General features: G+C 43.0%; 1 protein-coding gene across 4 annotated transcripts in view; it reads left to right on the forward strand.

Moving 5' to 3' along the window:
- Positions 1 to 10514, forward strand: part of tmem170a (transmembrane protein 170A) — a 41625-nt gene extending 31111 nt beyond the window's left edge. For all 4 annotated transcript variants that reach the window (XM_068049508.1, XM_068049506.1, XM_068049507.1 and 1 more), the window contains exon 3: positions 7180 to 10514. In XM_068049508.1, the coding sequence (XP_067905609.1) occupies positions 7180 to 7310 (131 nt within the window). In that variant the 3' untranslated portion in view covers positions 7311 to 10514. The remainder of the gene's footprint in view (positions 1 to 7179) is intronic.
- The last annotated feature ends 3454 nt before the right edge of the window (positions 10515 to 13968 follow it).

Below are 13968 nucleotides of genomic sequence, written 5' to 3' on the forward strand. Positions count from 1 at the left end.
AGTCCGCCACATTAAAAATTCACTCACTCTCACCACCACCAGTGCACGGGCAGCAGTGTACAGTCTATAAGACGCAATGCAACAACTCGCCAAGGCCTCTTCAACAGCACCTTCTAAACCTTTGAACTGTACCACATAGAAGAACAAGACCAGGAGCCATGAGGAAACACCACCAGCTATAAGTCCCCTCCAAATCACACCATTCTAACTTGCAAATGTATCGCCATTCCTCCTTCACTGTTTGCTCAATATCCTGGAACTCTCTACCTAACAACACTGTGCGAGTACCTACACTACAGACTGCTGTGATTCAAGAAAGCGGTTCACCACCACCTTTTCAAGGGCAATAAATGCTAGCCTTGCCAGAGGTGCCCACATCCTATGAACAAGTAGAACAAAAAAGCAGACACCATTTGGAAGGCAAACTCTTGGGCAGCAGAAATCTTAAACCTTCCCCGTTGCTGATGCAAATGCTTCAGAATTATGGCATTCTTCCACAATTTCTGCATTTTTCAAGATATTCGCATGCATGACAAAGGCCTATGTTTTAGAAGGTTCATAAACTTACATCTTTCTTGTTTAAACTCGAGAAAACCTGTCTGTTCATTTGCAATTATATTAAAGGAACAGGAGCAAGTGCTCACTGTGTTAAAAATCGCTGTGTTAAAAAGATAAACCCTTTTGCAGTCAAACCAGAGAAGAGGCAAAAGGGGAACCTGAGAACCCTTCCTCACCTGGTCGTAACAGAAATTTGGGGGCTGTAGTCTGGCATTATACCCACAAACAAACTGGAAGTGGGAAACCAAATTGATCCCAATCAAACAAAAACTTCACTATCGGTTTTCTTGTGGTTTGTGTTGCTAGCGTACTAACATGTCCGCATCCAAAATCAGTACCTTCCCAAGCTAAGCTGAAGTAACTTGGGATAAGTTAAAAGCACTATCTGTGGAAGAGTTCAAAAATGTGACTGGGCAGTGTGGGATCACTTTCTGTGCAAAAGCTAAGAAATTTGAAATCCTAAGACTGTGACCAACTATTTTTCACTCTAACCTGAAGATTCGGAGACCAGGTTGGTGTCTGACTCAGACAGGATAATGTGAGCAACAATACAATTGGAACAAATGAAACTTGAATTGGAAGACCGGGAGAGAGAGAATGTTCCAGAAGGAACAAGAGGAAAGGAAGTTAAAATGGCTTGAATTAGCTTGGGGGCGACATGGTAACCCCAGTGAAAACGTGGTCAATATGGAAGCTACACTTAACTCAGGACCGTGTGCTGAGCTCTTAAAGTTCTCCCAATTGATCCCAAAGTTCAATAAGGGAGACGTGGAAGCATTTTATGAGGTATTTGAAAAACTTGTTAGACAGTTAAAATGGCCAGCTGAGAGCTGGACACTATTGCTACAAAGCAAGCTAACAGGAAAAGTTTATTCACTGTTGCCCGATGAAAGTTCATTTAATTATGAATTGACCAAAAATGCTATCCTCTGGCATATGAGCTGAGCATATAAGCATCCCGCCAGAAATTCCAAACCCTCCGGAAATAAGCTGATCAAACCGACCTCAAGTTTGAGAGAAGTAAGCAGCTGGCTTTTGACCAGTGGTTAAGGGCCTTTAAAGTGCAGCCCACGTATGAAAACGTCAGAGGTGATTCTACTTGAGGAATTGAAAAACTCCCTCCCTCTTTCTATAAAGACCCATGTGGAGGAACAGAAAATGCAAAGGGCGAGGCAAGCCGCAACTCTGGCTGTTGAGTTTGCTCTCGTACAAGTCCATACCCCAGGGAAAAACCTTTTCCTGGTTCCCCCACAACCCTGAAAAGGAAATGAGGTGGGAGGGTTATAGGAGCCCAAACAGTCCTGGGAGGGAGAGAAAAGCTGGACACACGGGGGGCCCTCCTCAAGCCTAAAAAGATGGTGCTGAAAGCAGGAGTAAGACCCGGAGACCTGTGTGTTTCCACTGTAATAAGGTAGGTAAATTCAGAGCTGACTGCTGGAAACTACGGGGGAAGCCTGTAGGGTTAATCAGGGCACCCCCACCCCACCAATGCAGGAGAAGGGACCTGAGCAGGCTGTGGCTTTAACTGCAGCAATGGTAAGACCCAGAAAAAATACTGCTGTGGATTCAGGAAAATTTAACGAGATCCCTGAAGGTTATCAGGATTTTGTATCTGAAGGGAGAGTAACCCCATACCACTCGAGTGGGGTAAGCAAGCCCGTTGTCAAACTCGGGGATACAGGGGCCACCAGATCCCTTTTGCTGGGAAAAGGCATAACCTTTTCCCCCAGAGAGTGCAGTGAATGTGAAAATGGCAGTGAATGGTATCGGAGTCCAGTGTATGCCTGTACCTTTCACATTGGGTGCACTTGGAGTGCGACCTAGTTTTTGGACCAATGACCATAGCGATTGTCCTTAGTTTGTCTGTGGACGGCGTTGACCTGCTCCTAGGTAATGATCTGGCGGGGGCGAAGGTGGTAGCTTCCCCAGTAGTGGTAGAGAGACTGATGGAGGTCAGAGACAGGGCAGTGGCAGGAAACCTGCATTACCCCTGGTTGTGTAGTGACTGAGGCCATGGCCAAACCAGCGCTCTCAGAGCAGACTGAATGGCACTGCAGACAGATAACCATGCTGTCTGATTGTCTGAAACTTTCTTTGGGGAGTTAGGGGACCCAGGGAATGGGTTAAATGAATCTTCCCTAGTTGAGGTTCAACAAGCCGACCCAGTATTAAGAATGTTTGCACAGGCTACCCAAACTGAAATTGAAGCAGGGAGTCCCCAATTGCTACCATTTGACCTGAGGACAAAGCGTGGACAGTGGTTCACCAGTTAGTGGTGCCGCTGAGGTACCATAGAGAAATATTAGGAATGGCCCCTGAACTTGCAATGGTTGTACATGTCAGTGTACGAAAAAACCAAAGCCTGCTTAAGACAGCAGTTTGACTGGCCCAAACTCCACAAAGATGTAGTGGGTGCTGTAAGATTTGCCACATGTGCCAGCTTGTAAGGAAGCCCCAACCTGCAACAAAACCTGTACCCCTAATTCCTGTACCGGCTTCTGGGGAACCCTCCAGCAGAGGACTGGTGAATTGTGAGGGACCCCTGCCAAGAACAAAAGGGGGCAGACAAACACAGGTCTGGCAGACAGTTATGGAGGCAGGGGACAAGAAGGACAGCGAGGACAGATTAAAAGAGGCCTGGGAGCATTCCCAAACAAAACCCCCTACTGTCCAGTCAGCCAACCTTTATATGTTGGAAAAATTAGACCCCACACCCTCCTATGTAAATGTAGACAAATGGAGCACCCTACCATGGCTGCTAACAACCTTTACAGAATCCTGCAGGAACAAAGAAAATCCCAAAAAGGGCAAACCAACAGTGAGGGCAATGCCTCACCTAGTCAAAGTGCCACAAGGGTGTGCAGTGGAAGCTGGACAGATGCCTGTGAGCAGGAATGTCGCAGAAGACATGGGAGAGACTAGCAAAGAGATCCTCCCCACAATCAAGAGAAGGGAAACAAAAATGCCCTAAAGTGAGCAGCATTTGTATGACTCAGCTGAGCACTGAAAGTGAGGTCAGCATGGATCCACCCAATGCAGACTCCCATTATCAGAGCTGAAGCCCAGAGCTAATCAAATTCCACAGTATTACTTCAGACTCCAGCAAGAACAAAGGCCCAGAGGAAATCTCCGATACCTAACGGACTTAAAACCAATTTATTACCCAATATCACCATAGGGAGAGAAATTAGCAAGGTGCTGGAACCTGAAGGGTTAGAACCACATGTTGCAGAAAGAGCAGCTAAGGGGTTAAAGCTTGTGCACAAAGGAGAACTTACACCCTAGACAATTATGGAAATTTGCAGGCACCAAGCTTCCCCAACAACCACATATTTATTAACATGCCCATTCCCAGCTTATTACAAACTAATACTTCTTTTTCTTTCTTTTCTTTTCTTTTGGGCCTCCTTATCTCGAGAGACAATGGATACGCGCCTGGAGGTGGTCAGTGGTTTGTGAAGCAGCGCCTGGAGTGGCTATAAAGGCCAATTCTGGAGTGACAGGCTCTTCCACAGGTGCTGCAGAGAAATTTGTTTGTTGGGGCTGTTGCACAGTTGGCTCTCCCCTTGCGCCTCTGTCTTTTTTCCTGCCAACTACTAAGTCTCTTCGACTCGCCACAATTTAGCCCTGTCTTTATGGCTGCCCGCCAGCTCTGGCGAATGCTGGCAACTGACTCCCACGACTTGTGATCAATGTCACACGATTTCATGTCGCGTTTGCAGACGTCTTTATAACGGAGACATGGACGGCCGGTGGGTCTGATACCAGTGGCGAGCTCGCTGTACAATGTGTCTTTGGGGATCCTGCCATCTTCCATGCGGCTCACATGGCCAAGCCATCTCAAGCGCCGCTGACTCAGTAGTGTGTATAAGCTGGGGGTGTTGGCCGCTTCAAGGACTTCTGTGTTGGAGATATAGTCCTGCCACCTGATGCCAATTATTCCCCGAAGGCAGCGAAGATGGAATGAATTGAGACGTCGCTCTTGGCTGGCATACGTTGTCCAGGCCTCGCTGCCGTAGAGCAAGGTACTGAGGACACTAATACTAAAGAAACTTTAAACCCATTGGACAACACCTTGCCATCCCAGACCAACTGCAAGGGAAAAAGGGCAGTTTATATCATGCCTGCTGCTACAGAGAGAATAGGACAAGCTGCAACAATTCTAAGATTCCTGAGTAAATGAAAAAATGCATGTGTTCTGTGTTTTCTCTTTTTAGCTCTTATAATGAAAGGCACCCATTGTCACATTCAGTTCGGGGTGGTACAGAGGTGTGTCGGAAACCCCACATGCCAAATGGAAATATTAATTTCATCGTATGGAACTTTGCCTGAGACTTTTACTGGACATTGTTACAAATAACTTTTTAAAAACAGAACAGCTAGCAGCCAAGATGGACACCACAATTTGCATATGCAAAACCCAAAGGATTACGCTGGAGACTAATGTAATTACTCAGCCTAGCCAGAACAATGGGGGTGCTCTCTGATTCACTTATCTAGGATAACCTTATCAATGGGGGTTGTCAAAAGCCTTTAAAAGAACCAAACCCCACCCCCACCACCACCACCAAGTATGTCTGAACAGCTAGTCGGAGAGCCTCGAATTTCAGAGATCATTCCAGACGCTGATTCAAAAAGAAAGATGGTCACATCACAACACTGCTTGGGTCACTGGAGATTTGTGAATGATTTCTCAGAATTCAGACGGTAACTGAGATCCAGCAAGGGAACATCTCTCGTGCTCTCTCTACAGCAGAGATCCAGAGAAGTCTCAAACTGCATCTGGTGGAAGCCAAGTCTACAGATCCGTGCAACTAGAGGACAAGGATAAAGCCCCTCTTTTTGCCTTCCAGAAACAAACCCTTCCCGTACATGTGGCCCAGAGAGAACTTCAGGACTACAACTTCAGCTAAGGACTCTGGGACTAAGCTTCTGTATTTAAATTCCATTTTCATTACGGACTCTACGCCAACCTCTCAACTATGTTTTTTTTCCCTCTGCAATCTATTTGTCTGTGTGTGTGGCTCTCGTGTGAATGTGGGTGTGGATGCGTAGCATATTATAGTAATTTTAACTGGTTTAGAGTGCTGAGGTTAATAAACTTGCACCTTTCTTGTTTCAACTCAAGAAAATCTGTCTGGTTCATTTGCAATTATATTAGAGGAACAGGAGTAAGTGCTCACTGAGGTGGTAAGTTAAATCACTGTTGCGGTCAAACCAGAGAAGGGGCAAAAGTAGAACCTGAGACCCCCTCCTCACCTGGTCGTAACACCTGTCACACGACCTGCTAAAGGTCTAGCAGCATTGCAGTTTTTTTTTAAAAAAAACAGCTGGTGGAGCATATCACATTATCTGCGCCTATTCCCCACAACATTTTGGGAGGAGTGTAGTCTTCAGTGTGTGACAAAACCCAAGTTAATTTGATCAAAATATTACTGACCTTGTATTTGTTTGAGAGATGTCATTAACAATCTTTAATTGTTTCTCCCTTCTCCAGGACAAGGGGATATTGTTTTTGATCTCCCTGGATTTTATATATTCCTTTGAAACAACAGATCCAATACTTGCACTCCATCATAAGAGTTCATTCCCTGTACTGTGCACATTTGAGGTGCAGTACATAACATCAACTTGTATCTATGTAGCCCCTTTAATGTGGTAAAACACCCCAAAATGCTTCACAGGAGTGTCAGCAACCAAATTTGACACACAGCCACCTAAAGGAGAGACTAAGGGCAGACAAGCAAAAGGTTGATCAGAGGTAGGCTTTAAAGAATGTCTGAAAGAGGGATAGAGAGAGATGGAGGTTTAGGGAGGGAATTCCAGAGCATAGGCCTTGGCAGTTGAAGCCACAGCTGCCGGTGGTGGAATGATTTAAAATCTGGGATGCTCAAGAAGCCAGAATTGAAGGAATGTAGAGATCTTGGAGGGTTAGAGATAGGAATAGATGAGCCCATAGAGGGGTTTGAAGACCAGGATGTGCATTTTAAAATCGAGGTGTTGCTTAACCAGGAGTCGATGTAGGTCAGCAAGCACATGGATGATGGGGGAACAGGACTTGGTGAAGGTCAGGATATAAGCAGCCGAGTTTTGCATGGTCTCCAGTTATGTAGGGTAGAAAATGGAAGGTTGGCCAGGAGTGAGTTGGAATAGTCAAGTCTAGAAGTAACAAAAGTGTACCACACTTTGTAATTACACCAATGTGCAGCATGGTACATTTCTCAGTTATTAATATTCCTAATAAGTCTTCAAAGCACATCTGTTTTCTAGATATTGCTTGCTTAAACTGCTCTTGGGCATTTCTGGAGAGGCACTCGGTGATTTCATTAGAGGTCTGATGACTCTCCAGGCACCACTGATGACATTTTCCACTGTCACCTATCCTAATGTCTCCTCCTTTGGCTTGGTTCTCAGTTGCACTCCTGTGGGTCTATTACACTTTATTGTGTTTAAAGGCACTATATAAATGCAAGGTATTGTCACATATTGACTGGATTTGTTGATGCGTTGTGTCATCAGAGCCCCTTGATTGTTTTGCAGCTTCTTGGATGTATCTATGTACTCCTATATAAATGTTACATACACCATTGCCAAATAACAAACCACTGAACTCTTTTGCAGGTGCCGCTATTGCTGGTGTCTACAGAGCTGCTACAAAGCAAATGGTGCCTCTTGAAGCTTTGGTTCTGGGAGTTGGACAGGTATTTTTCATTGTGGTGATAGCCTTTCTACGAATTTTAGCAACTTTATAGCAGAAAGTGATCTCATCCAGGAGGACCCGGGCACAAAAGCCTCAGTATCCCAACTTTCTCCAACTTCTGGCTGCATAAAGATTGCACCGTACCTGTGGAATCCAAACCAGGGTCCACGCCAATCAATGCTGCTCAAGTAACAGGAATTGGCAACAGCACAAATGTTGTAGATTTCCATGGATTGCCAAGCTTGAAGAACAAAGGAGGCACGGACTAGTTTTTATTGAATATCTCAAGTGCTGAGCTTTGTTCTTTGTTATATAAAAAAAAAATTCAAAGCCAAAAGAGGTAATATTTACATTAAAAGATACACATGTAGAATCATTTTTTGCACGTTTCAAACTGTACAGGTAGTTTTTAATGTGAAGACTATTATAAAGTATGCATGTTTATTGTAGGATTAGAAAGTCAGACTACAAGTTTTCTTTCTAAAGAATACAAAAATTGTATTTTGATTTAACCTACCACATTTCAATATTTCAGTAATTGGGGTAATTATGAAAAGGCAAACAAAACCCTTCCAACTGAAGTTTACCAAAGGCTAGGCCTCTTAAGTATATACCCCAACGAACTGAAGTATTGCAGCTTCATGGCTTGAACAAGGTGAACAATTCCTACTCTACCTAACAATATATGGACTCTATATTTTCTGAGAGTTCTCCTTTTTATATTTTATTTACAGGCAATTTCATAACTTCCTTTGGGAAATAAAAACTGAATATTGTGTTTGATAGTAATTATGAAATGCTATCGTTCGTACCTACCAATGAATTCATGATTTTAATCAGCCCTCATCGTGCATTCAACTCACTTAAATGCATACTGGTAAATCATCTTATTCATTCATCATTCCCCCTCTTTTTTTCATTGTACAGAAAATTAACTAAAATCTAGAGTTCAGTGATATTTAATTACATGTATATTGATGTAAAACAGAAGGTGTTGTGTTTTTTTTTCTAGTGGCATTTAATAGCCAAAACTAGGGCCCAGGGTAGCCTTAAGTTCCAGTGATCATACACTCGGCTTCTTTAAAGATGACAAATGAATAAGTGTGGTTTTCTTAATGTAGCATTGCTGCTGCAAGTATTTTTGCTGAGCCAATGAACAAGAATGTCATCCACACGCAAAGCTAATTACCCTGGTACTGCTGCTTGGTTACACAAGTAGAAAGTAGGGCATGACTTTGGAAGTGAGATGGAATATTAATGAAGACAGTGTGTGAACTTTGTTTTTCATTTTGACTTGCAACTTGGAAAGAAGTAATGTCCATTAAAAAGACAGCATTTGAGTCAGCTTGTGTTTAACTGCAGCAACGTACAATTCAGGTGTGCCAACCATTTTAATTTTTTTCTAGTATTTAAAATCAACAAGCATTTGAATATTTATACACCTTTGCAGAAAATTTTATTTATGTTCAACCTGTTCAAGTAGGAGCATTGTTAGTTTTGTCCATTTTTAGTACCATGTATAAACAATTGTTCATGGGTCTAGTTTAAAATGAGTGAGAAAAGGACTCTTCTCACCTACATTGTGCTTGAGTAGTTGTCTCCATTTGATCATTCTATCACCCTTGACAAAATATACTAAGAACTTGCATAGTTGTCCCTTTACCTCCGCTTTCTCCATTTGAACAAAAAGAACATTCCAACTTGGAGATGCTAATAGTTTTGAACATAGTTTTTTGTTTATACCACACGTGGCGATGTAATGGCTATGAAATAATATTTTTAACTCTTGTAATAACAGTAACTGTGGTGAATGGGCCACACTAACTTACACTGACTGCTGTTTGCAGTCAGGCTCAGCCTAATGTGCTTGACTAGGAAGTGGTAGGATGAGGGTCCATTTCAGCATCTTCATCACACCCTTCCTGATGTCAACTATCCTGGGGAGGTAAAATGCTTCTTCATCTTCACTGAAAGATAAAATCACAGTTGGCTAATACATACATTCAGGTTATAAAATGGCAATAGGAGACTCTAGGTACGAGGTTGTTTATGTTCCTTTAGACTGGGCTACAGTAAGTGAGTGTGAGAGTGGAGTACTGACTAACCCAAATTCTCTGGTTTCCACCCGGCCTTGTGGTTCTACTGTTCCCACTGCCCTATTATTTACTCTATATGTAGTCCTTTTTTTTTTACCCCTCCCCCTTCATTTGTTTCTTCCATTATCTCCCATTTATTTCCTGGCTCTCATCTCTTCCCCTCCAACACTCTCCCCTTTTTCCTTTGCCATCCCTCTCCTTTATACATAATTAAGTGTTGGCCTTGTTTGTTAAAATTAGCACTTGTGATGGGGAATTGCCTTGTATGATGTCACATTAAATTTATTCCACTAATTTTTTTAAAATGCATATTGTATCAACAATATATCCAGTGAGTGGACTGCTGGTTTGTGATTTCCATGGAAAAACAGATGGAATTCTAGACTGACCCCTAAAACACCAGTAAAACCCCCAGTGATAAAAACAGATTTGACTTATTCAGTCACCATAAAACATTAGCCCAGCCATTGAGGAACAGTAGAATACTGAGTAAACTCACTTATCAGAAAAATTTCCCTTTCCAGTCATGTTATCCTCAAATTCCACTTTTCCTCCTTGTATCTCTCTTATCCAGAGGAACATTTCCACAATCTTTTGTGTTTCATCTCAAATTTGCTTACAAAGTAATGCATAGTTAACAGTGGTGATGCTACCAGTGCACCGGGTAGAATATAGATGTCTGCAATACTGTGCCCACAGTCATTTATCTAGTGCCTGTAATATAGTCTTATGTTCAAAGTAAGTTTGCACCCTAATTTTGGTGTTGGTCACAAGTTTAAACCACATTAGCAAATATTTTGTAATTAATCATTGTCACTTGCATTCATTGTAAGCCCTGTTCATTTGAGTTAATTGTACCTTTTTATATAACACTCAATATATGTAGTGGAAGCCTCTAACCAGTAACTTCTCTCTCTAAATGAGCTGTTCTGCGAAAATCAAATAAGGTTGTTAACTAAATTTGCTCCTTAAACATGTCTAACAATGTGAATTTAAATGTTTATTATGGGTTTTTACTGCTGTGTAACGATCAAATGTTTGTTTTGAAATTTATATTGTCAACATGGGGATATCAAAATTTTATTTTTCTACTTACATGGCTAATTTTGGTGACATTTGCTGGTAAATATATTTATACAAAATAAATTTTATTAAATTAACAGTTGTGGTTTGTAATTGCTTAGCTTTTGACAGAAACACAGCATGCTTTATGATGCAGGTCATTTTTCTCACTTGTGTACTTTTATGTTACACTTTTATGGTGGGGGGGAATGTATTCAATTGTTTTACCTCTAAATGGCTTCCTTTTGCCAGTGAGCTTCCTGCAGTTACCACAGAGAAAAATACTGGAGCAACATTGACTATTGATTTGGTTTTCAAAGATTATGTTCACACCCACATGAACTTAGAAAAACCTATCATGTTTGTAGTTGTTGCCCTTATGTTAGACATTTCTATGAGTAGATGGCTAACTGGAAAAAGAAATTGTTGCAATAAAAGTTTGGGACTATTTGATTATAAAAGGTACAGAGGACATGACTGAACTCCTTTTGTCTACTTTTTGTTACTATTTGCTCCCATTCTCCACTGAAGGTGGTAACTGAGACTGGAGTTGTGTTCTGTATTTGTTGGTAACCTTCCAGGATGGGCCAAGTGGCTTCTCCCTTGTGTACAAGCTTCTTTGACTATGGGACAAGAGGGCAGCAGTGAACCCAATGCTGGTGTCTCGTTATTCAAACAGGAGCACTTTTAGTAGCAAAGTGTTTAGAAACAGGGGAGGCTGACTTCTTCTCTGGCTATTGGCCAAGGGCCATTCTAAAGTACCCCTCACTTGATTTGATTTGCTGAGCTAAGTATCAGCATGTGATTGAATCTGGCATTTGCTTGGCAGGTGTGGTTTAGTACTACATGTGCATTGCCTTAAGAGAACCCAACTCTACAGAGTGAACTGGAAGATGATGAGATGGGCTTGAGGGTTTTAAGTTTGGTTGTTTGCCCACCTATCACAAGATATTTGTATTTGTGACTTCTCATCCACGCCTTTATTACCTCCAGAATTTATTATTCTGGTGCACTTCTAGCCAGCCTCCATAAACTTGGTTGTCCAAAATTCTGCTGCCCTTGTCCTAACTTTCTCCAAGTTCTGTTCAATCCATCATCCCTGTGCTCGCTGAGCCACACTAGCTCTCTGTTAAGGAATGCCTCAATTTTAAAAATTGTCATCCTTGTTTTCAAATTCCTATCATGGCCTTGACCCTCCTAATCTCCTCCAGCTCCACAATCATTTGCCTCCTCTAATTCTGGCCTCTTGAGCATCTTGATTTTTTTTTATAAATCACTACCAATAGTGGCAGAGTGGTAATGTCACTGAACTATAAGAGGCCCAAGCTAATGCCCTGGGGACACTGGTTCAAATCCCAAATCTGGAATTGAAAGCTAGTCTTAGTTTCATGGCACCACTGCTATTATTGATTTTGGGTTTCATCCAGTTCCCTAATTCCTTTTAGGGAAGGAAATCTGCCATTCTTACCTGGTCTGGGACGAAATGCGACTCCAGACCCACAGCAATGTGCTTGACTCTTAACTGCCCTCTGAAATGGCCTAACAAGCCACTCAATTGTCAAGGGCAATTAGGATTGGGCAACAAATGCTGGCCTTGCACATCCCACGAAATTTTTTTTTAAAGCTGCCTTGGCCTAAACTCTGGAATTCCCTCCCTATACCTCTCCACGTCTGTTCCTTACTTTACACCTTTCAGACACTCTTTAAAACCCACCTCTAACCAAGCATTTGGTCATCTGCCTGAATATCTTTTTATAAGGCTTGCTGTCATATTTTGTTTTATAATGCCTCTGAAGTGCCTTGTGATGTTTTATTATATTAAATTAAAAATCTAGTTAAATAAAACTTGTGTTCTCATGGGAAGTCAGATAATATGCTCTTTTACAAGGAAATGGATGGGTTGCAGCATTGGTTATGGGTAAGAGGATGCTGTTTGAGAAAGTGGATCATTTCGCTACTAGCCATCCCTTCCCCAGAATAAAAGCAAAATATTGCGGATGCTGGAAATCTGAAATAAAAACAAGAAATGCTGGAAATACTCAGCATCTGTGGAGAGAGAAGCAGAGTTAATGTTTCAGGTCAGTGACCCTTCTTCAGAACTGGCAATTACTAGAAATGTGCAAGGTTTTAAGCAAGTAAAGTGGGGGTGGGGCAAGAGATAACAGGAGACGGTGTAGATAGGACAAGGGCAATAGAGAATAAGCAACCAGAAGGTCATGGAGCAAAGGCAAACAATATGTTCAGTCCGGCAGCCTGTAGTGTGCCTAATTGGTAAATGAGATGCTGTTCCTCGAGCTTGCGTTGATGTTCACTGGGACATTGCAGCAATCCCAGGTCAGAGATGTGAGCATGAGAGCAGGGTGGTGTGTTGAAATGGCAAGCAACCGGAAGCTCGGGGTCATGCTTTCGGACTGAGCGGAGGTGTTCCGCAAAGCGGTCATCCAGTCTGCATTTGGTCACCCCAATGTAGAGGCCACATTGTGAGCAGCGAATACAGTACACTACATTGAAACAAGTATAAGTACATTGCTGCTTCACCTGAAAGGAGTGTTTGGGGCCTGGGATAGTGAGGAGAGAGGAGGTAAATGGGCAGTTATTACGCCTTCTGCGCTTGCAAGGGAAGAGGACGAGGTGGTGGGGGTAATGGAGAAGTAGACCAGAGTATCGCGGAGGGAACAATCCCTTTGGAATGCTGACGGGAAGGGAGGGAAAGATGCGTTTGGTAGTGGCATCACACTGGAGGTGGTGGAAATGGCGGAGGATGATCCTTTGGAATAGGGAGGCTGATGGGGTCGAAAGTGAGGACAAGGGGAACCCTGTCGCGGTTCTGGGAGGGAGGGGTGAGGGTAGAGGTGCGGGAAATGGACCGGACACAGTTGAGGGCCCTGTCATCAACAGTGGGGGGAATCCTCGGTTGAGGAAAAAGGAAGACATATCAGAAGCACTGTCATGTAAGGTAGCAGCGTCAGAGACGGAGAAACTGGGAGAATGGAATGGAGTCCTCACCGGAGGCAAGGTGTGAAGAAGTGTAGTCGAGGTAGCTGTGGGAGTCGGTGGGCTTATAATGGATATTAGTAGACAGCCTATCCCCAGAGATAGAGACAGAAGTTGAGGAAGGAAAGGGAAGTGTCGGAGATGGACCATGTAAAGGTGAGAGAAGGGTGGAAATTAGAAGCAAAGTTGATAAAAGTTTTCCAGTTCGGGGCGGGAGCTGGAAATGGCACCGATACAGTCATGAATGTACCGGAAAAAGAGTTGGGGGAGGGGGCCTGAGTAGGACTGGAACAAGGAGTGTTCGACATATCCCACAAAAAGACAGGCATAACTAGGACTCATGCGGGTACCCATTACAACACCTTTTACTTGAAGAAAGTGAATAGAGTTGAAGGAGAAGTTGTTCAATGTGAGAACAAGTTCAGCCAGGCGGAGGAGGGTGGTGGTGGATGGGGATGGGCCTTTGTTCAAAGAAGAAGCAGAGAGTCCTCAAACTGTCCTGGTGGGGGATGGAGGTGTAGAGAAATTAGACATCCATAGTGAAGAGGAGGTGGTTGG

This window comes from Heterodontus francisci, chromosome 17 (genome assembly GCF_036365525.1).
Source record: "Heterodontus francisci isolate sHetFra1 chromosome 17, sHetFra1.hap1, whole genome shotgun sequence".
NCBI classification, from domain to species: Eukaryota; Metazoa; Chordata; class Chondrichthyes; order Heterodontiformes; family Heterodontidae; genus Heterodontus; species Heterodontus francisci.